Source organism: Neoarius graeffei, chromosome 12 (assembly GCF_027579695.1).
Source record: "Neoarius graeffei isolate fNeoGra1 chromosome 12, fNeoGra1.pri, whole genome shotgun sequence".
Lineage (NCBI taxonomy): Eukaryota > Metazoa > Chordata > Actinopteri > Siluriformes > Ariidae > Neoarius > Neoarius graeffei.
The window spans coordinates 30,702,768-30,727,457 of record NC_083580.1 but is presented as its reverse complement, the minus strand read 5'-3'; the positions used below and the strand labels follow the sequence as shown (position 1 = coordinate 30,727,457).

Sequence of the window (24,690 nt, the reverse complement as noted above, 5' to 3'; positions counted from 1 at the left end):
GCGCAGTAGGCTTGGTAGGACAAATCCAAGAGGTAGGATAACTTTACAGAACACCTGTTGAAAAAACTTTGCACCTACTGTTTCCCACAAACTGTGTTCGGACCATTTCACTGAGGATTCTTTCAACATTAATACTCAGGTACTGAGCGATATTAATTCATGAAACATGAAACAGGAAGTATAAGGATGAGAAAAAAAACCAGTTTAAATCGGGAAGCTGCGCACATTTGCGCCAGGCTGCACAAATGTGCGCAGCTTCCTGATTTAAACTGTTTTTTTCTCATCCTTATACTTCATGTTTCATGAATTAATATCGCTATTTTTAAAAAAAAATCGGATCTGCACGATTCAGCCGTGAAAAAGGCAGCATCCGCCGAAAGGCGCGCTGTTTGCATCCCTGCACGGAGGCCAGGGGACAGGGCAGGAATATTTTTGTTGATATGAGTGATCCGGTGCGATTTCGCGACCCCTCTGTTGAAGACCTCTGCGCTAAGCATCTGAAAGCCGAGGTAAGGATTAGTATTATAATTTTGGGTGTATCAATTATTGATTATCATAATTCTGACTCGTTTCGCCATTTTGAATGTTTTCATCTCGGACTCTGGAAGCATTGTATCTCAATCATCTCATCTCATCTCATTATCTCTCGCCGCTTTATCCTTCTACAGGGTCGCAGGCAAGCTGGAGCCTATCCCAGCTGACTACGGGCGAAAGGCAGGGTACACCCTGGACAAGTTGCCAGGTCATCACAGGGCTGACACATAGACACAGACAACCATTCATACTCACATTCACACCTACGGTCAATTTAGAGTCACCGGTTAACCTAACCTGCATGTCTTTGGACTGTGGGGGAAACCGGAGCACCCGGAGGAAAACCACGCGGACACGGGGAGAACATGCAAACTCCACACAGAAAGGCCCTCGCCGGCCCCGGGGCTCGAACCCAGGACCTTCTTGCTGTGAGGTGACAGCGCTAACCACTACACCACCGTGCCGCCCGTATCTCAATCAATCTCGAAAAATATCAGCAAAAAAAAAACTAGCTTGCAACGGACTTTAGCTAGATCTATGATGAACTTTCAATGTATGATACAAAAATAATACTTCTTTCAATAGATCATTAGCCTTTGAGCAGAATTGTTTTTAACTTACCAGGAAGTGTTATCGAGCCGACCACTTTCAGTTTCATGAGGGCTGAATGAACTCTCACTCTCAGAATCATCTGACCCGTCAGAGTAAAGACAAGATCCATGTTCATGTGAATTTCCAGCTATCGGTTCGAATTGATAGGGTCTAACTTCACATCTCTGTGAAACATCGGGAATATCACTGTCGATGGTGTCCATTTCGGTAACCTGTTTACATTAGATACCCAAGCGCTGGCTCCTTGGAAAGTTTTTGTGACATCACGGGTCACGCGACCATCTAGCTCATTAACGAATCCTTGTTTTACGCTGATGTATAAAAAAACTTGAATAATGTGATGATTTTCACATTTTTGACACCCTGCAGTGATTTAGATGGCATTTCTTATGTCCTTTATACATAATTATGCCCAGGTAAAAATCCATGTCCCATATCCTTTAAGCTGAGGGGCTCTGAACATAAAAGATTAATTTGATTATAGATATATGAGATAGATCCTTTAAGAGTAGGAATTGGCATCAGGAAGCCATCCAAAGCAGAGTCAGAGGGTAAATTAGGAAAGCTAGTTTTGTGCCCTGAACAAAACTGCGGACTTGTAAATATCTAAAGAAGTGCTGCTTAGGAAGTGAGAATTTAACTAAAAATTGCTGAAAAGAAGCAAAAACATTATCAATATACAGGTCTTTGAAGTTATGAATACCAAGATTCGTCCACCTTAAGAAAACACTGTCTATGAGGGAAGGAGGAAAAGCATGGTTAGCCACTAGTGGTGCATAAATAGAGTATGTCTGTAGACCAAAGTGGCACTTAAACTGGACCCAAATCCTAAGTGAGGCCTTAACAATCACATTCTTGGTGTAGGGAAACGTGGAGGAGTGGATAGGGGAGCGCACTAGGGCTTTCAAGGTCACTGGTTTTGCTTAACTTGCCTCCATAACCAGCCATGCTGGGGGAGGATCAAAAGCCTCATATTGAAGCCAGTGCTTAAGAATCCTGATATTGGTGGCCCAATAATAGAACCTAAAATTTGGCAGGGCCAGCCCTCCCAGTGGCTTCGGCCTTTGCAAATATTGTTTGCGCAGCCTAGGAACCTTCTGGTTCCAGATAAATTCAGAGATCAGGCTATCTAGTTTATGGAAAAAAGACTAAGGGAGGAAGAGTGGTACGCACTGGAACAGGTAGGAGAGTCTTGGGAGTACATTCATTTTAACAGAGTTGACACGTGCAATCAAAGACATATTAAGCAGAGACCATTGTTCAAAGTCTTTCTGGATTCAGGTCAATAGGGGGGCAAAGTTAGTTTTGTAGAGGTCTTCAAATTTGTGCGTAACATGAATTCCAAGATATACAAAACTATGTTGAGCAACTTTAAAGGGAAAGTTTTCCAGGGGATACTTCTTAGCAGCGGGGTTAATGGGAAATATCTCGCTTTTGTTTAAATTTAATTTATATCCAGAAATTTGACCAAATGAATGAAGAGTGGCAAGAGCAGCGGGAACTGAGACAGGCAGGTTGGAAACATATAAAAGTAGGTCATCTGCATAAAGGGAAATTCTCAGCTGAATATCATTTCTAAATATGCCTGTAATAAGGTGGTTGGACCGAAGGGCTATCGAGAGAGGTTCAATAGCGATTGCGAATAATAGAGGGCTCAAAGGGCAACCCTGTCTAGTAGAGCGATATCGGCGAAAATATTCTGATTGGATATTATTCGTCCTGATTGAGGCTTGTGGGGCTGAATAAAGCAACTTAATCCATGAAATAAAACTATTCTTAAAATCAAATTTCTCCAAGACATAGAAGAGGTAATCCCACTCAACTCTGTCAAATGCCTTTTCGGCATCTAATGATATCACAGCTTCGTGGGTGTCAGAAGAGGAGACATTGTAAAGTACATTGAACAAACGTCTTAAGGTTAGAGAAGGAGTGCCTATTTCGAATGAACCCCATTTGGTCCAAGGAAATGATAGAAGGGAGGATGGATTCCAGATGTAATGCTAATAGTTTGGATAACAATTTAAAATCAACATTCAATAACTTATCGGACGATAAGAGGTGCAGGCTAACAGGTCCTTGCCTTTTTTTAGGAGAAGGGAAATGGAGGCTTGATTGAGAGTTTGGGGAAGGCGGTCGGATTCAAATGATTCATTGAACATATCCAATAACAAAGGGGCAAGCTTGTGCCAGAACTTTTTGAAAAATTCAGAAGGAAAGCCATCTGGCCCAGGGCTTTTCCCATTTTGCAGAGATGATGCAGCTGTATTAAGTTCAGCGATAGTAATTGGCCTCTCTAACTCTTCTGCAGCTGGTTGATCGAGTGAGGGAATGTCCACATTTTCAAAGAAACTGTCAAAATCAGGAGTGGCATCTTGATCAGATGAATAGAGAGACATATAAAATTCCTTAAACACGTTATTAATTTCCATGGGTTCAGTGGTGATACGCGAATTAGTCTGAATTTGAGGGATATGGTGAGATGTAGATGCCTGACGTAATTGGTGTGCTAACAATTTACTAGCCTTATCTCCATGCTCATAGAACTGGGACCTCGTTTGTAGGAGAAGTTCAGTGGTACGGTGTGTCGTTAAGGCATCGAATTCTGACTGTAGACAGAGTCGCTCTTTATATAGCTCTGGAGTTTTGTAAGTAGCGTACAACCTGTCGAGTTCAGATATGCGTTGTGTCAGCTTAGTTAATTTCTCTCTCCTGAGTTTCTTCTCATATCCTGCGTAGGAGATTATCTTCCCCCTGATGTATGCCTTTAAGGCCTCACAAAGTACTGAGGCAGAAACATCGGGTGTTTTATTCAAGCTCACAAAGAAGTCAATTTGTTGTGAGACAAAGTTAACAAAATCCTCATTTAAAAGAAGGCGTGTATTAAGACGCCATGGCGCACGCATATTAAAGCTCTTAATGCAAATATCCATAGAAATAGGGGCATGATCAGAAATAACAATAGCATCATATTTACAATTCGATACCGATGAGAGAAATCTATTATCAACCCAAAAATAGTCAATGCAGGTGAAAGTGTGATGGACATGAGAGAAAAATGAATATTCCCTCTTAGAAGGGTTACAAAAGTGCCAGATGTCGGTGACAGCAAATTCCTCCATAAAGGACTGGATTACTTTAGCTCAGGGGTTTTCAAAGTGTGGGAGAGTCAGCCCCCCCTCAGAGAGCAAATAAACAACAGGGGCCCCCCCTTACAATTTTTGTTGTTGCTATACTTAATGTTCCATTCGTATTTTTAAAAAATGGTTGTTGTACACATTTTTCTTTTTTTCTTTTTCACATCTTAAACATCTGTGCTTTTTAAAACATCTTGTTTTACACATTTTAAACATCTCATAGCATCGTTAGCTAGCACCTCTTGGCAGACAACACACTGTGGCAGTGGAGCATCTTCAGATCCAGTCCATGAAAATCCAGACTTTAAATAATCGTGGTCATACTTCCTTCTTTTTTCAGTCCCCCCAGGATTTCGCGGGCCTTTTTTGTGATTGTTGCGGGCTAAAATGTCTGATGTTGCGGGGTTTTTCAAACAAATTGCGATGAAAGTTGCGGTGTTTTTTAGGTTTTTGTTGCGATTACATTGCGGAGGAAGTGAAAGTTGCGAGAAATTGTTGCGATTTTCTCTTTTTGTGATTAAAATTGAGTGATATGTTAAATATTAAGTTATTACTGAAAAACTATTGATTAAAAAAAACAAAGACACTGAGAAATGGTCCTATAAACAACTTTACCAATATAAAAGATTACCAGGACTACAAAAATGCAGAAAAATAGGCTTTACTTATCCAAATGCACCTGTTGGTTCAAAAGTTAAAGTGCATAGAACCTCACAGCACAACATGAAGTTACCTTAAAATATAAAATAAATGCCTCAGCTTTCATGTAAGAAAAAAAACTATTAATACTAGTACTGTGTGCAGGCAGTCTCTCCTGAAGACTAAATTAAACAATAATTATAAACTAATAAAATAAATGGCTCAGGCTTCATAGAAGAAAAAAAAACAATTTGAACAGAATCTCACAGTATGATGCTGAAGCTGCCTAAACAATGGAAAATAAAATACCATTTTGGCAAAAATGTTGGCATCCATTAATTTCTTGTATTAAGTAAAAAAAAATAATGTAAAGTGCACACAGTCCTTCACTGTAAACATAACACACTTTCAGTAACAGAATTTAAGCCTACATAAACACTGACTCGCACATCATGCAATGTTGCCAGATACTGCTGATGTTTTCCAGTCCAAAATATGTTCAAAACCCGCCAAAATGCACTTGAAACCACCCAATCTGGTAACACTGCGCACATGCTGCTTCTCTTGAACGTATACACGGAAGTAAGGCGGAAGGTAGTTTGTCGACGTCACCTCAAGACGACGCCAACGATTGGTCAAATTTGCGGGAAAGTTGCGGTGATTGGATATAATTGCAACGCCGCCCTGAATTCATGGGGCTTGGTTGAATTTGTGTTGAAGTTGCAAATTGCAACATCCTGGAGGCTCTGTTTTTTTTGCTTGGCCCAGACTGTCTCCTCACTCACTGTAGCTTTAGGTACTAAAAATCGATCCATTTTGTCTCTGGTAAAGGCTAGCTGAAGTTCGCTAAATGTCCGCAATAGTAACTTATTCTGGTTTATTTTTCCTCACGTTGCGCCCCCCCTGAAGAACTCTGGCGCCCCCCAGGGGGGGCACGCCCCACACTTTGAAAAGCCCTGCTTTAGCTGATTTCGATGGAGTGCAAGCTCTGAGGGAGGAACAGTCCAGCTGGGGGTCAAGCCTGCAATTAAAGTCTCCACCTAGTATTAAGTGGTGTGATGACAAATCAGGGAGAGTTAGAAAAAGGCGTTTAAAGAAAGCATCATCATCAAAATTGGGAGCATAAATATTAGCCAAGACCATAACCAAAACCCGGGTGTTATGAATCTGACCAGCAACTATAACAAATCTACCATTAGGGTCAGAGATAGTACTTGAATGCACAAAGGGAACAGATTTATGTAACAAGATAGCTGCACCCCTAGATTTGCCTTGAAATGAGGAATGGTAAGCCTGACCTACCCATCCCCTCCTCAATTTAGAGTGGTCTGAGACCTTGAGGTGAGTTTCTTGCAAAAAAATTACATGGGCCCCAAGATGGTAAAGATGGTGCAGTATCTTACTTCATTTTATAGGATTATTGAGCCCTTTGCAGTTAAAACTCGTGAATCTAATGTCACACCCACTGGATGATGTTGTTACATTAGATGGGATCATGGCTAGGTAACAATAGTATTATGTAATAGTGATGATCTGAAGCAAAACTGAAAGCAAAAACTTGACTGATGTAAAACAAAAAGAAAGAAAGAAAAACACAAACAAACATAACACACATATACAGTGCTGCTTGAAAGTTTGTGAACCCTTTAGAATTTTCTATATTTCTGCATAAATATGACCTAAAACATCATCAGATTTTCACACAAGTCTTAAAAGTAGATAAAGAGAACCCAGTTAAACAAATGAGACAAAAATATTATACTTGGTCATTTATTTATTGAGGAAAATGATCCAATATTACATATCTGTGAGTGGCAAAAGTATGTGAACCTTTGCTTTCAGTATCTGGTGTGACCCCCTTGTGCAGCAATAACTGCAACTAAACTGCCGCTTTTCCACTACAAACGCGGCTGAGTCAGGCTGAGCCGTGCCGTGCTGAGTCGGGCTGAGCGGGGCTGTTGGAGTTGCATTTCGACTACAAGCGCGCTGAACCGTGCTGGCTGGAAGTGGGTGGACACACTGGGTGGAGCTAGCGAAAGTGGGTGGACGTCAGGTGATGTCGTTAAGCAGCGCAAACAGTGACATCAGTGATCTTTTAAGCGGTAGTCTCACAACCCGAATAGTAAACAATAAACATGGAGGACATGGTTAGTGTTGCTGGTCTTGGTGCTGTGGCTTGTTGTCACCGACAACGCCAACAGATACTGGCAAGAGCGTATAGATGAGGCGAGGCGCATAAGGCTTCAGAAATTCTCGTAATTCATAATTCTTCTCCTTCCGGGTTTACGGTGTTTACAGATCCCAGCGTGCTCGCGGGGCGTGTGTGGGCATGTGAGGACACTCCTCCTCACCAATCAGTGCACAGGGGAGTGTCTGCTCACGCCCCCAGCCTCAGTCGGCTCGCTTTGGCTCGCTTCAGCCCCACTCCAAAACGGTGCGAGTTTTGGGGGCTAAGCAGGGCTGAAACGAGCTGAGTCGTGCTGGTATTTGGTAGTCGAAACGCGAGCCGTGTCGGGCTGAAGTGAGCTGAAGCGAGCTGAAGTGAGCTGAAAAAGGGTAGTGGAAAAGGGCCATAAACGTTTCCGGTAACTGTTGATTAGTCCTGCACACCGGCTTGAAGGAATTTTAGCCCATTCCTCCGTACAGAACAGCTTCAACTCTGGGATGTTGGTGGGTTTCCTCACATGAACTGCTTGCTTCAGGTCCTTCCACAACATTTCGATGGATTAAGGTCAGGAATTTGACTTGGCCATTCCAAAACATTAACTTTTATTCTTCTTTAACCATTCTTTGGTAGAACGACTTGTGTGCTTGGATCGTTGTCTTGCTGCATGACCCACCTTCTCCTGAGATTCAGTTCATGGACAGATGTCCTGACATTTTCCTTCAGAATTCGCTGGTATAATTCGGAATTCATTGTTCCATCACTGATGGCAAGCCGTCCTGGCCCAGATGAAGCAAAACAGGCCCAAACCATGATACTACCACCACCATGTTTCACAGATGGGATAAGGTTCTTGTGCTGGAATGCAGTGTTTTCCTTTCTCCAAACATAGCTCTTCTCATTTAAACCAAAAAGTTCTATTTTGGTCTCATCCATCCACAAAACATTTTTCCAATAGCCTTCTGGCTTGTCCACGTGATCTTTAGCAAACTGCAGACGAGCAGCAATGTTCTTTTTGGAGAGCAGTGGCTTTCTCCTTGCAACCCTGCCATGCACACCATTGTTGTTCAGTGTTCTCTTGATGGTGGACTCATGAACATTAACATTAGCCAATGTGAGTGAGGCCTTCAGTTGCTTAGAAGTTACCCTGGGGTCCTTTGTGACCTCGTTGACTATTACATGCCTTGCTCTTGGAGTGATCTTTGTTGGTCGACCACTCCTGGGGAGGGTAACAATGGTCTTGAATTTCCTCCATTTGTACACAATCTGTCTGACTGTGGATTGGTGGAGTCCAAACTCTTTAGAGATGGTTTTGTAACCTTTTCCAGCCTGATGAGCATCAACAACGCTTTTTCTGAGGTCCTCAGAAATCTCCTTTGTTCGTGCCATGATACACTTACACAAACATGTGTTGTGAAGATCAGACTTTGATAGATCCCTGTTCTTTAAATAAAACAGGGTGCCCACTCACACCTGATTGTCATCCCATTGATTGAAAACACCTGACTCTAATTTCACCTTCAAATTAACTGATAATCCTAGAGGTTCACATACTTTTGCCACTCACAGATATGTAATATTGGATCATTTTCCTCAATAAATAAATGACCAAGTATAATATTTTTGTCTCATTTGTTTAACTGGGTTCTCTTTATCTACTTTTAGGACTTGTGTGAAAATCTGATGATATTTTAGGTCATATTTATGCAGAAATATAGAAAATTCTAAAGGGTTCACAAACTTTCAAGCACCACTGTACCTTTCCCTTCCCACCTACACGAACTTTAGCAGAAGTATCCCCCCAAACGAGATGCGTGCAAAATAGCCCCTTAAGCAACCAATCTGTCACACCTGTTATAGTTCTGAAAAAAACCTATACCAAACAGCTAATGAACTACAACTACTTAGGCATTAGAAATGTGACATGAAGTTATGTCAATGAAATTGCACTGTAATAAATGTAATAAGAATTAAGTCGGGTAGCTAAAGCTGACTATTAAATCAATACATAAAACAATCTTATCGAACAATAACGTGAAGAAAAGAGACAAACAAACAAAAAAAACCTTGCAGCATCTCACAATCAATTGTGATAAATCACAAGGGCACCTACGGTGCTACAGTTTTTACCTGAGGTATTCCTGTATTCCAATCAAATAGCCACCATAAGCCAAGTCAGGGAAAACTGAGAAAGCAAGGAGTAAACAAGAAAACAAAAATCAGTGTCGCCTCAGAACTGTAGCTCATTAAGAAACCAAGGCAACCCTGGTGAGGAGCAAATGTAGTCCTCAAGGCCAGCAACAATAACAGCAAAACAGCAAGTTAACATGTCAGCTAAATAGTGTCCGGGGTGACTCCCTTTTTAATATTCTTTTCAATGAAGTTCAGCGCCAATGTCGGATCCTCAAACCTGTGGGTCTGTCTGCTGGGCAGAGTAATGCATAGCATTGCCAGGTAAAAAAGACCAAACCTGACGTTCGGGCAGGAATGGAGCTCCTTTTTTACTGCAGCAAAGGCGGCCCGCTTTTTAGCCACCGCCGGGGTGAAGTCGGGGAAGATCGAGATCCTCCTGCCCATGTAGGAAAGAGGGGAAGGTTCTCCGGCTCAGCGCAGAATTTGGTTCTGGGCTTGAAACAGGCTCACCCGAATTAATGAGTGGACGAGGGGGCTTGCCATCCTTAAGGCCTCTGCATGCTCTTGCAACAAGGCTTTCGCAGATAGCTTTTCGCAGACAGTTGTAATTTATCGTTGAGCGGGGAGTAATAGGCGTGCGCGATGTTATTCACTGGCACAACGCAAGGGAGCGTGAAGTCGCTAGGAGTAGTTGGTGGGTGTGGTTAGTGGAGTGTTTATCCTCCGGTTACTTATAATGACTAGAACTTTTTTTTTTTATAATGACTAGAACTGGAGTTGTATAGATGTACGTACTTCCTCAATCAACCTCTCTTCATGCTGCTCCATCTTCGCTCGTGTTTTTAAAAATGCCGGTCGTGAAAACAAAACAAACCGGGAAAGTAGGGAAGCAGAAGTGCGTGCACAGCGGGTAGAGTGGACCAATCAGAGCCCTCTTGTCTGCGGCGCTGTCTGCGAGGCTTCTGCGGTGGTCACAATTTTTGGGAGGTGTGCGCAGAGCATCTGCGAAGGTGGGGGGGCTACGCAGACGCTATCTGCAACACCGTCTGCGAGGACTGGGTTGTCAGCATAAATTGGCCTTTAGGCGTGGCGCGTAGAGTGCGATGAGCCCGGTCCAGTAGAGGTTTATTGTCAAGACCGAGTAAGTCTTGTAGGAGCTGGTCCGTGAACTCGGTGGGACAAGGACCCTCTGTACCCTCAGGCAGGCCCACTAGGCGAACATTATTCCACCTTGAACGACTCTCCAGGTCCTCGCAATTCTTTGACAGGGAGTCAACAGTGGTGGTTAGCTTGCTAACATTAGCTCGGAGGTCGGATAGCTCCCTGTCATTAGCATTCGCCGAGCGCTCGAGGTCCGCGATCGCTTCGCCATATGAAGCGAGTCTGTTCTCAAAGGGCTCCAAAGCCGCCACAATCTCTCTTTTAACTGCTGCCGAGATGGTGGTTTCAAACTTACTGAGGATGTCCAAGCGCATTTCATCCATCATCTCCCTCATGTTCAACAACAAGGTGGCATTAGCATCTGGCTGATCTGGGGATTGTGGTTGAGGTGATAGCCAGGACTTGCTGCGGCCTGCTTTAGTAGCGTCACCTCTCCCACGGCTTGCCATCATAGAGTGTCCACAAGCGAAAAAAGTTTACATAAAGTGAAAGGCTGCAATAATAGAGCTTAACGCCGGCAAAACAAATAAAAAGTGTAATATAAAAGTGTAAAAAAAGTCACATTCCAGCGGAGCCTGTGCGAAACACGTCCTACATCTACCTCACTCCCACAGCGCCTCCAAGCCTTTTAGCACTCTAGAGCAGCTGCTTGTTACCTGGACAGCAAGTGAGCCATTTCACTTTTTCAAGCTACCTTAACATCTTGAATTAACATATTGACCCCAGTCTTTCATTCGAAACTCACATTGATAACATCACCCAGATAGCTTTCTTTCATCTCAGAAATATTGCAAAGATAAGAAATTTAATGTCATTGCATGATGCGGAAAAACTAGTCCATGCTTTCGTTACCTCCAGGTTGGATTATTGTAATGCTTTACTGTCTGGATGTTCCAATAAGTGCATAAACAAGCTCCAGTTAGTTCAAAATGCAGCAGCAAGAGTCCTTACTAGAACTAGAAAATATGACCACATCACGCCTGTCTTATCCACACTGCATTGGCTCCCAATCAAATTTCGTATTGATTATAAAATACTACTATTGACCTTTAAAGCACTAAATGGTCTCGCACCACAGTACCTGAGTGAACTTCTGCTCCTCTATGACCTGCCACGCCTACTTAGATCAAAAGGTGCAGGCTATCTGCTGGTACCTCGTATAGTGAAGGCTACATCAGGGGGCAGAGCCTTTTCTTACAAAGCCCCACTGTTATGGAACAGCCTTCCAAGTAATGTTCGGGAATCAGACACAGTCTCAGCATTTAAGTCTAGGCTGAAAACATATCTGTTTAGTCAAGCCTTTTGTTAATGGTGTTTATGAGGTAAAGGAGTAGATCTGGAGGGTCCTCAGACATAGAGTGTTTTGGTAAACTGGGATGTATGGATGCTGTCAGTCCCCACTCGCTTGCTCACTCGAGTTTGTTGACGGTGTAGTGGCTGGCAGCTTTATGTCCCGGGGCTCCCTCATGCCTGTGTTACCTTCTGGCTCTCTCCTTTTAGTTATGCTGTCATAGTTAGTTGCCGGAGTCCCTGCTTGTACTCGGTGCAATATGTATACTGTTCCTACTTATTCAGGTGACATTGGGCATACCTAACCACCTGTGTTTTCTTTCCCTCCCCCCCACCCCAAATCTGTCCCTCTGAGTTACATGGAGTCAACAGGAAATCTTTTGGTGGAGACCTCGACTGGCTATCGTAGCCTGCAGGGAATCGGCCGTCAGACATTCTGTCGCATGTCCCAGACCTGGTGAAATGTAACTAAATTGTCTTGGCCAGCCCTAAGGGTCCCATCTGCATCTCATCATTGCTGAGGAGTGTGCTCCCATTACCCAATCAAGCATCCAGCCAGAGTAGGTCATGATATATTTTACCATATTAACATGCCATTGTTGTGTGTTATGCCTGATGTAAAGACTCTCGTCTCTGCGAGCCTACCACACAGATTTAATACTTGTCATTTTTAGGGCATACCTAACAACCTGTGTTTTCTTTCTCTCTCTCTTCCCCCCCCAATCTGTCCCTCTGAGTTACATGTTGATCCTGGGATTGAGATGCTGGCCTCTTCTGCCCCTCGGACCTGCTTGATCCATCCTGGGGCCCTGTGTCTGGTCGGAGTTTTATCGCACCGCTCCTGTGAAGGACGGCCCCATGAGGACAGTTGAGGGTTATACCTGTTAAAACTGTTAATATTATAGTCAGGTTGTCTGTTGTTGCCCAAATGAGGATGGGTTCCCTTTTGAGTCTGGTTCCTCTCGAGGTTTCTTCCTCATGTCGTCTGAGGGAGTTTTTCCTTGCCACCGTCGCCACAGGCTTGCTCATTGGGGATAGATTAGGGATAAAATTAGCTCATGTTTTAAGTCGTTCAAATTCTGTAAAGCTGCTTTGCGACAATGTTTATTGTTAAAAGCGCTATACAAATAAACTTGATTTGATTTGATCTTGAATCACAACGAACACAATATTTGCTGTAAAACAGGCTTTAATTAATCCACAGGGAGTTCATAATTCAAGATATATGTAAGTAAATTTCCACCAGTATTATCACTGAGAAGCACAAAGAAATACTGGCAGCTATGTTAAAAAAATTAACTTCTATTTAGGAGTTGCATTCAGCAGCCTGGAGTTTGCCATATATTCAATATCACAGCTCCTCCTGCTCCATGGTAATCTTCCATATGGCTTGTCCAGCATAAGAAGGGATGGCAAGAGGGCCACAGGGACTTTCATTTTGAAATCCCACTGGAGCCACACTGTCAATTTGTGTGAGAATTGAGAAGAATGGGCCACTGACAGCAGTGGAGACGATAGAGCATGCTTAAAGGGTACCCACAACGGAAAATAAACATGGACTAGGACTATTACACATTTTGCACAAATGCATTTTGACTACCCTGTATTGTCACACTGTGTTGCATAAAGCAGTGCTTTACAATTCTTTTGTTTTCCTGCTCACTTAAGTTCCACTTCAGGAGGCAGCCATACTGCCATTTTGTGGGTGGTGTCAAAGGTCAGCATGACATAGAACCACTGATAGGTTTCCTGTATCTTGATTGGGTCACTGCTCCTGACACCACAATGCAGCTAGATGTTCAAAACGTTGAAAAATGCCGCCGTGCAAAGCCTGTGGTTGCAAAAATAATCATCTGCTTCTTTAGGCTGTTCCTGTTGGGGGATGCCACAGCGGATAGTGTCCCTCCATCTCCTCCTGTCCTCTATATATTTTTCTGTAGCACCAACCATCCTCATGTCCACCTCCTTCACCACGTTCATAAATCTCATCTTTGATCTTTCTCTTTTCCTTCTACCTGGCAACTCCATCTCCAGCATTATTTTCCCAATATACCCTGGATCTCTCCTCTGTTCGTGTCCAAATCATCTCCTCTCTCAGCGCACCCTGTCATATGCCTTCTCTAAATCCACAAACACACAATGCAGCTCCTTCTAGCCTTCTCTATACTTTTCCATCAACATTCTCAAGGCAAATATTGCATCAGTAGTACTCTTTCCTGGCATGAAACCATATTGCTGCTCACATATCTTCACCTCTCCTCTTAGCCTAGCTTCCACTACTCTTTCCCATAACTTCAATGGTTGCAAAAATAATAAACGCAGTAATAAGCAAAAGCATTTTTTCTGTGTTCCATTGCCAACAACAGAGCACTGTAAATGATTTTATAAATCAGTGGCTACACAACTTGAGAACAGGTCGAACTTTACAAACACTCTCCTTTGGTCAAAATTCTGTTGTTTGCGAGGACCATTTCGAGCCCAATTGCTTTGAAATTAATCTACAGGCCGAGCTCTTGGGCTGCGTGGGTCGTGTAAAGGCCTCTGCATGCTCTTGCGACAAGGCTTTCGCAGATAGCTTTTCGCAGACAGTTGTAATTTATCGTTGAGCGGGGAGTAATCGGCATGCGCGATGTTATTCACCGGCACAACGCAAGGGAGCGCGAAGTCGCTAGGAGTAGTTGGTGGGTGTGGTTAGTGGAGTGTTTATCCTCCGGTTACTTATAATGACTAGAACTTTTTTTTTATAATGACTAGAACTGGAGTCGTATAGATGTATGTACTTCCTCAATCAACCTCTCTTCATGCTGCTCCATCTTCGCTCGTGTTTTTAAAAATACCGGTCGTGAAAACAAAACAAACCGGGAAAGTAGGGAAGCGGAAGTGCGTGTACAGCGGGTAGAATGGACCAATCAGAGCCCTCTTGTCTGCGGCGCTGTCTGCGAGGCTTCTGCGGTGGTCACAATTTTTGGGAGGTGCGCGCAGAGCGTCTGCGAAGGTGGGGGGGCTACGCAAACGCTATCTGCGACACCGTCTGCGAGGACTGGGTTGTCAGCATAAATTGGCCTTTAGACTCAAACCCGATGCTGTGCCAACAGTATTCCAACACTGTCCAAGTAAAGGGATTCAGGCCATGCAAGCTGATTAACTGGAATAGTATAGACATCCAAAGCTTTATATAAATTTTTTTTTCAAGCTCTGCTTAAAAGCAGAGCTCCCGATGATGGTAAATTGTGTTTGTAAATAATCCCACATTATTTTTTAAAAAGCAAATTAAAAATAAGCACTGGATAAAAGCCCATCTATCTTATGTAAAAAAAGATACAAATTTCGTTGCCCAGTGGTCAAGTATTTCTGAGATATATTGTGATCTTAAGTATTTCTGAGATACATTTACGATCAGGTACCCTGTGGTCACAAAAGCCATTAAAAATCACATTGATGCATTACCATATTCTAAGTATGGAGCTTTGCTCCACTCCGCTACAAATTCACACTCGGCTTTGAACTGTCACTAGCCTAGATTTAGACCATATAAATTGGTGTGGCACATTGCCTGTCTATACCTGTATTCACAGACTGAATAAATAAATAAGCTTTATAGCTAGTATGGCCACACATATTTACATAAACACATGCATACACTGAGTTTCTATATATAATAGGCTGCTTACCAATTTGTGAGTTCTCCATCTGGTGCTGGTCCTCTCACATGCCTGGCTATCATGGCTTGTACAGTATATCGGCCATTTCCAATGTAAGCTTGTGTGCAACATAAGTTTCCAAACTGGGTTTATCCGTGAAACAATTCAATGACTGTGCCTGTATTATATCGCATAAAAGTTTGTGCTCTTTACAACAAACACATTTAATTTCAGTTTTCTGCTGTGCACACTTTCCACATCAGCACCAGATAGCTGCTGAACCCTTTCACCTGCCTTCCTGACTTTGCATTTGCAAAGCATCAATGATTATCTCATCATGAGAATCATCTGATGTTTCGCTGATGAAATCATTTACCAGATGTGGATAGTCCTTTTACCAAGGTCCATACAGATATCTGGTTTCTCCACTATCCATACTGACTTGAAGATAACTCTTTAATCTGACTAAATACAGGCTACCAAGTATGTTTACATTGAATACACTTAACTTCTGGTACCTGCCTATCAATGACTTGTCACATCCTGGGTGCTATATTGATTGCCCATGTGCAAAAAGCTTGATGTGCTTTTGGACTTTTAAGCACTTAAAGCTGCTTATGATAGCTAATTAGGTGGCTGCACTTGTGTGCATTTATATAATTAGGGCTTGTACGATCGATATCGATCATGTTTAAATGCCTTAAAGAAACAGTTTATAGAGGAATAATCAATCTAAATATAAAATTGTTGGTCAAAATTTATAGTTAATTAGACATGTAATAATTCACCCAATTCAAGATTCGGTTCAATATTGAGTTCAAAATTTGATTTTTTGAGGATTTCATTACCAAAGAAATGCAATATTTATTTTCCTTATCAACTTAAATATTCCTTTTGTTAAATTATAAACAAACTTTTGTTTTGGCAGTCTTAACCATTTTAGATCTGCTTTTTGTGTTTGAGCTGTGTTACTGTCGCATAAGGTGACCTCATGGGCATTCCCTTGTTATACGTTATTGCACCCTCTTCTGTCTAAACAACACAATTATAGCTCGGGAAAACTAAGAGATTATGCAGCCTAATGATAATCACAGTCCTTTTCTTCTTTTCCACAATTTGAATTGTCATAAATTTGTACCGCGATTTGTCAATGCACGATATATCATTACATGTCTATTGTTCACATTTCTAAATAATAACAGCATAGAGCCTCTATTAATAATTATATATTAATAAAATCACATTTTACTGATGCAAAGATGTTATAAAAGATGCGTCCCTATTTCATTCCCAATTATATCTGGTGCATACTTTTTTAATTACACGGGGCAACTGCATCGTGAACTTTTAATTTGGTGCACATATGCGAATCAGTGAATCTTACCATCCCTATTCTGCAGGGTTAGGGGTACACACATATAAAATAAATATGACCCCTCTTTAACTCCAAAGCACAACTGATATTTGTTAAATCAATATATATATTTTAAGCAGGTATGAGTGAAAACTGTGTGAGAAGGGCTCCAATTTTTCCAGAATAATAAAATAATAATAAAACTTAAGAAGAAGAATGTGTGATCGCTTTGCAATCACATAATAATAAAATTTGAGAATAATAATAATGTGACTTCTTCACAATCACATAATAATAAGAAAAATAACTGCAAGAGAATATACTCTGCTGTAAACAGCAAACACACAATAAATATATGAGAGAACAAGCTTGTCAGTAACGGCTCAGAGAACATGAGGTTAGAACGGCCTTCGAACATGGCTGCTCTGGATTACAAACCCCAAGAACCACAGCGCCCTCTGTCACCTGAGTACATCACCTGCAGATCATTGTGCAATCAGCACCTCACCTACTTAAGCCCAGCTCTCAGACCAGTACATTGTGAAATACCGGTATCATTTAGTGTTCTCTCCCTTACATACTGAGCCATTTGGTTCCCGGTTGCTTATTCAGTGTATGATCTGTATTCTTGTTTTTTCCCGACCTCACCTTACTGCCTTGTCTATGTTGCTCTGTTTGTTGATTGCCTGACCCTTGCTAGTTTCACAGCATGGCTTCCTGAACGCTGATTTGGATTTCCTCGACAGTTTGCTCAGACCCGGTCTCCCCTGCACCTGCATCCGTAAGTGCCTGCACTCTGACAGTAATAAATATGTGAGCAATTACACAATGCTACTATTAGATAACAATAGTGTGATTGCTTGTGCAATCACACTAATAATGAATATGAATACTTGTCCGAGGACCACAGTAGGGTTTCTGATTTACATAGTAACTCTGGATGGCCTTTCTGTTTCTTCACATGCAGCCATAAAAGACCTTGGGGTGATCATTGACCCCAGTCTTTAATTTGAAACTCATATCAATAATACCCAGATAGCTTTCTTTCATCTCAAATACTGCTAAGATAAGAAATTTAATGTCACTACATGATGCAGAAAAACTTGTTCATGCTTTTGTTACTTCTAGGTTGGATTATTGTAATGCCTTACTGTGGATGGCCTCCTGTGTAAAGACCACAAGTGGAGGCCATCCACATCGGATCTGCTTTAATATCAACAGATCTTCGATTAAGGTACATAAATCCCTTCATCATGGCACACCTTCAGTCTGTTCAGTGTGCTGAGTGCAGGATGTTTAGTCATTCTTCCTCCGTCGCTAGCGATAGCTTTATTTGTGATAAGTATAGATTAGTTAGCTCTCTGACAGAGAAGATTACAGTGTTAGAAGCGCATATCCAGTCTTTAGAGAATGAGAACAGTGTAGTTTCTGTAGGGGGAAAGTCTGGATGCCCTAGGTGGAGTTAGTAATCCCCCAACTCCGGCATTAGAGCCCTTACAGCGGGGCGAATGGGTGACGGCTTGGCAGCATAAGCGTAGAGCCAAAGCTACTGCTGAGGCTCATCCACAGGAGCACCACTCCTCTCTGCATCACGTGTCAAACAGGTTTGCTCTCCTTAGTGATGCACCCACTGAGAAACCTGAAAGAGCTCTGGTTATAGGGGACTCTATCATACAGCACGTGAAATTAGCTCAGCCTTTAGGGGCACCAGCAGCTTTAGTCAGGTGTATACCGGGAGCCAGGGTGCCAGACATAGCAGGTACTCTTAGGGTCCTAGGCAAGCACAGGTTCTCAAAGATAGTTATCCATGCAGGAGCTAAATGATATACGCCTCCGTCAGTCTGAGGTTACTAAGAGTAACTTTGTAGGTGTTTAAATTAGCGAAGGCGATGTCCAGTGCTGTAGTATGCTCTGACCCCATCCCAATGCGGCGTGGCAATGTAGCTTACAGCAGGTTATGGTTGCTGAACTGCTGGTTATCCAGGTGGTGCTCTGAAAACAGTGTGGGCTTTATAGATAATTGGGCTAATTTTGAGGGCACTGCTGGCCTGTTAGGGCGGGACGGTATCCATCCCACTCGGGAAGGTGCTGCTCTCATTTCCTGCAGCATAGGTCATAGTCTCAGAACAGGCCTAGTTAATTTCTGACAATCCAGAGCCAAGGCCAGGGAGCAGACGAACAGGCTAAACAGACTGTCTGCTAGCTGCACAGAGTCGTCACTCAGGGTCCACTACATCGAGACTGTGTCTGTTCCCTGAGCTCAACAAAAAAGTAGAAATATTCAGAGTTTGTTCTAGTAACCTAATCAATATAAAATTAGATCATACTGACTGAACAGCCATTGCCAGCACCTTTGATCTAAAGGTGGGGCTATTAAATATTAGATCTCTTACATCTAAAGCGCTCATGGTTAATGAACTTCTTACTGATCAGGAGTTTAATGTTTGTTACTTACTCCGGGGGCCTCGGATCGTGGTGATCCCTAGCCGCTCTGACCAGATGTCGTCAGCGCCGTCGATCTTGTGCCACTTCCATCCAGGCATCGGGTGGCACTCCATGCTGTGCCACGTCTTCTCTGACATTATCGGCCCACCGTTTTCGTGGCCGACCAATGGGCCGTCGGCCTCTGGGCTGACCGATCATGGCACTTCTTGAGAGCACATCTTCGTCCATACGTGCGACGTGCCCAGCCCATCTAAGTCGATACAACCGTGCTACGTCGGCGATTGGCAGTATGCGAGCGCGATCCATGAGCTCCTGGTTATACAAGATTCGCCATTCCCCGGTTCCTTCATCTTGAATTGGGCCCCATATCCTGCGCAGTATGCTTTGTTAGAATACGTTCAGTCGTTCTTCAAGTGCTTTTGTAGTTCTCCAAGTCTCGCACCCATATAAAACACTATGGGTCTTATGATAATGGTATAAATCTGGAGTTTCATTGCATTTGATAATGTTAGTGCTCTTAGAGTTTTGTTCAATGACCAAGCACATCGAGCTCCTGCTGGAATGCGCAGCTGGATTTCCTCCGATATGAGATCCGCTTGGTTGACGGTCGAACCGAGATATTTAAAGGAGTATACTGCCTCGTGCCTGGAGCCTCCAAAGTCCATCTCACCAAGCAGAGGTACTCCTCTCGTGCCCTCCATAAGCTTCGTCTTCTTATCATTGACAGATAGGCCTACTCTCTCTGCGTTTTCCTTGAAATATAGATACGCGTCTTCGAGATAGTATAAAACCTCTCCACAAAGATCTAAGTCGTCAGCGAAGGCGAGCTTGTCAAAGCTTGCGCTGCCCAGCTGTATCGGCTGACGAGTAGGCGGCGTTTGTCTTACAACCCATTCCAATACCAGGTTGAACAGAAGGGTTGAAAGCGGACAGCCCTGGTTCAGTCCGCTTTCGATCGAGAAGGTGTCTGTGATTTTGCCACTGATCTTGATCCTGCATTGGGTGTTATTATAACACATCTTTGTGAGGGATATAATCTTATCAGAGATGTTAAATTCCCTGAGAATGGCCCACAGCGATGATCTATGAACGCTGTCATAGGCTTGTTGAAAGTCAATAAAGAGATGATAGGATGATTTATTGTACTCATGGTATTTTTCAAGGATTTGTCACAGAATAAATATCTGATCGATAGTACTTTTCATCGGCCTAAAACCCATCTGATAGTTTCCTATAAGTCTTTCTGTGTAAGGCTGCAATCTTTGATATAAAATATTGACTAGAACTTTGTATCCGATGGATAGAATACAGATTCCTCTGTAGTTGCTACAATCCATTTGTTCGCCTTTCTTGTGCAGTGGAACAATCACTCCCATCTCCCATTCCATAGGCATAGTTTCCTCTTCCCATACTTTTCTAATTAAAGCTATCAGTCTTAGATGTAACTGTTCTCCTCCAAACTTAATCATCTCAGAGTACATGCCATCTATACCTGCAGCTTTGTTATTTTTAAGCTGCTTTATAGCTAACCTGATCTCAGATTCTGATGGTATCTCAACTCTATCATTGGCCCTAATCATTTCTGGATCACCATCGTACGTTACGGGTTCTCGGGGGGGGAGTCTATTTAATAGAGTTTTAAAATGCTCGATCCATCTGTTTTGGATGCCTTTTTTCCCCGACAAGCGTTTTACCATAAGAGTTCTTAACTAGTTCGCACCTTGGTTGGTATCCTGATCTCTGATTCTTGATGCCTTGGAATTGCTTTCTTGTTCTTCCACTCCTTCTGTCTTCTTCGATCTCTCTCAACTGATTCTGTATGGCTTCTTTCTTCTTCCTCTTGTTTACCCTGCATGCTTCCGTTCTCGCCGCACGGTAGTACTCTTTTCTCTCATTGTTATTTTTATCTTCTAACCACTGCTTTCTAGCTGATCTTCTTCTCTCTGCTGCATTTGCACATTCCTGATCGAACCATGCATTTTTTCTTCTCCTTCGTCCTTCCTCACCGAGAACATCTTTAGCTGCGTCCACCATTACTGTACTAAGGTTTTGCCAATCCAATAGGTCTGCGTCTTCATTCTCCAAGACATCGAAGCGGTTGCTTATTTCCATAGCATATCTTCCTCTGTATTCTTCATTCATTAGCCACCATGACCCTGGAGGTCCTTCCCTGTTTAACCTTGTCAAGGTGTGGTGGCTTGACCTGACTGGATGACCTGCTCGGGAGATGGAGGAGTCTCTTATAACCCTCGGGGAGCTATAGGTCGCCAGAAGGTACTAATCACAGGCTCACCCTCCCGTCTTCGATGGGTTGGCTTGGTGTTCACAGCTCCTTGCCGCAAAAAAAAAATCACCGTGATTGAAACTCATGACCAAATTAGCCAGACGGATCTTCAAGTTGAAGGCACTGGAAACGGATTAAGGATATTCACACGGAAAAATGCTCTAAGAATCGCGACCTGGAATGTCAGGTCATGAAACAAGCCTCATGCAGTGGAAGTCCTGGAGAAGGAAGTACTGAGAAACCAAATCGAGATAACAGCTCTTCAGGAAATAAGATGGTTAGGGTCGGGTAAGAGGGACCTGCAACATGGACATATTTTATACAGCGGGAAGAAGGAAGGGGCACGGGAAGAAGGGGTCGGTTTTTACCTCACCAAGAAAACCTATCGAGCCTTATTGGAATTCATCCCGCTGTCAAACACAATCGCCAAGATTTGACTACAGGGTAAGTTCTTCAATATTACTGTAGTCTGCCTGCATGCCCATACAGAAGTGACTGAAGATAAAGTGAAGAACGCATGGTATGAACAGGCCCAAGCAATGCTAGATAGGATTCCTAGGCATGACTTCCTGATTGTTCTCGGCGACCTTAATGCTAAGATTGGCAAGCAAGTTCACGCCTTTAAAGGGACCATAGGACTTCATAGTCTGCACGAAGAATCCAATGACAACGGGATAAGACTACGTTCACACTACATAATAATCTTGTGATCGGAGGCATCATCTTTCCACACAAGTACATAAAGGTTCATGGATATCACCTGAGGGCCGTACAATTAATCAAATCGACCATATTATGGTCAGAAAGAAATTTAGGTCATCACTCCTCGACACACGCGTCTATAGGAACACAGACTGTGATTCGGACCACTTGCTTGTGATAGGAAAGGTGAAAATAAAGCTAAAAAGTAAAAGAATAGAGGTCAAGCGCTCACCGGAAATCAATATAGGAGTTTAATGTACTTTGTTTAACTGAAACATGGATTAAGCCAAATTAATATATAGCATTAAATGAAGCTAGCCCTCCTGGATACAGTTACATACACCAGCCTTGTCTAACTGGCAGAGGAGGAGGCATTGCGGTTATTTATAATGATTATCTAGGTGTAACACAAAAACCTGATTTTAAATTTAATACATTTGAAGTTCTTCATACTCATATAATATATGTAGCCTCAAAATAGGTCTACCCAGTTAATTCTGTTACTTATTATTTACAGCCCCCTGGGGACATATTCTGAGTTTCTTTCTGAATTTGCAGATTTTCTCAGATCTGGTTATTTCCTGAGACAAAGCTTTAGTTATTGGATATTAATATTCACTTCAATAACCCAGAAGACCCTTTGAAAACAACGTTGGTGTCCATTTTAGACTCCATGGGGATTCATCAGAATGTCATAGGACCGACCCATAATGGTGGTCACACCCTCAATCTAATACATTCGGGTTAAATGTAGAAAATATAGTCATACTTCCACAGTCTGAAGTTATCTCAGATCATTACCTTATCTCATTCAAAATATGTCTGAGTAATAATATATGCACCTCACCATACATTCACGTCAACTTTTATAAATGAACTCCCAGAGTTATCAACTCCCAGAGTTATCAACTTTGATTGGGTCACTGTCAGCCCCTGCAGAACTTGATCAGGCAACTGAATGCTTAGTCAACGTTCCGCTATACTTTAGATAATGTAGCTCCTCTTAAAAGGAAAATGGTCAGAGACAAAAAATTAGCACCCTGGTATAATGATGGCACTCACACTTTAAAACAGAACACTCGAAAATTGGAACATAAATGGCATCAAACAAAATTAGTAGTGTTCAAATTAGTATGGAAGGAGAGCTTCCTGAAGTATAGAAAAGCTCTTAGTGCTGCTTGATTAACATATCTCTCCTCCCTAATAGAAGATAACAAAAATAATCCTAGATTCCTATTTAATAATGTAGCAAAATTAGCCAGGAATAAGTCCACTATAGACACATGCACACCTGTAGTATGTAGTAGCAAAGACTTCATGAATTTTTTTTTTTTAAATGACAAAATTGAGAATATCCGACACAAAATTCAAACTACTAATTTAAGGTCAGACAATGTAAGTTTCTGTAGTTCCTGTAGTTAACAATATAACTATCAGATCAGCAATTAGAATGTTTTACTCCCCTTAGAGAAATTGAATTACTTCCATTAATCTCTGCATCAAAAGCCTCAACTTGTGTACTAGATCCCATACCTACACATCTATTCAAACAGATAATACCTGAAGTAATTGAACCGCTTCTAAAAATAACTTCTCTTAGGATTGGCTATGCACCCAAATCCTTTAAATTAGCAGTTATCAAACCCCTGATGAAAAAAATCTGACCTTGATCCCTGTCAGCTGTCCAATTATCGGCCAATATCAAACCTCCCCTTTATCTCCAAGATCCTTGAAAAAGCTGTGGCACAGCAGTTATGCTCATTTACATAGGAATAACATCCATGAAATGTATCAGTCAGGATTTAGACCTCATCATAGCACAGAGACAGCTCTGGTTAAAGTCGTAAATGACCTACTGTTGGCGTCTGATCAGGGCTGTGTCTCGCTGCTTGTATTGCTTGACCTTGGTGCAGTGTTTGATACCATTGATCATTCCATTCTTCTGGATAGACTAGAAAATGTTGTGGGAGTTAAGGGAATGGCCCTCTCCTGGCTCAGGTTTAAGTGAATTGCTATCAGTATGTTGGTGTAAATGGTGATTTTTCTAGACATACTGAGGTAAAGTTTGGTGTTCCACAAGGTTCTGTCTTGGGTCCACTGCTTTTTTCTTTATATATGTTACCTCTGGGTGATATTATTCATAAACATTGTATTAGTTTCCACTGTTATGCTGTTCCACTGTTATACACTGTTATACGACACACAGTTGTATGTTTCTGCAAACCAGATGAGAGACACCAGCTTAATAGAATTGAGGAATGTGTAAAGGATGTTAGATACTGGATGCTTATTAACTTCCTTCTGCTTAACTCTGACAAGACTGAAGTACTTGTACTAGGACCACATGCAGCTAGAAGTAAGTTTTCTGATTACACAGTAACTCTGGATGGCCTCTCTGTTTCTTCACGTGCAGGAGTAAAAGACCTTGGGGTGATTATTGACCCCAGTCTTTCATTCGAAACTCTCATTGATAACATTACCCGGATAGCTTTCTTTCATCTCAGAAATATTGCTAAGATAAGAAATTTAATGTCACTATACGATGCAGAAAAACTAGTTCATGCTTTTGTTACCTCCAGGTTGGATTATTGTAATGC

The 24,690-nt window shown here is 42.2% G+C and overlaps 1 protein-coding gene across 4 annotated transcripts in view; it reads right to left on the bottom strand.

The window, feature by feature from the left end:
• tcf7 (transcription factor 7) overlaps positions 1 to 24,690 on the bottom strand; it is a 346,414-nt gene that overhangs the window by 41,508 nt on the left and 280,216 nt on the right. For 2 of the 4 annotated variants that reach the window (XM_060935777.1, XM_060935783.1), the window contains one exon: positions 9,223 to 9,268. The exons of the other annotated variants lie outside the window; for them this stretch is intronic. In XM_060935777.1, coding sequence (XP_060791760.1) covers positions 9,259 to 9,268 — 10 coding nt within the window. In that variant the 3' untranslated portion in view covers positions 9,223 to 9,258. Of the gene's footprint in view, positions 1 to 9,222; positions 9,269 to 24,690 lie in introns of those variants that run through there. 4 annotated transcript variants of the gene reach the window in all.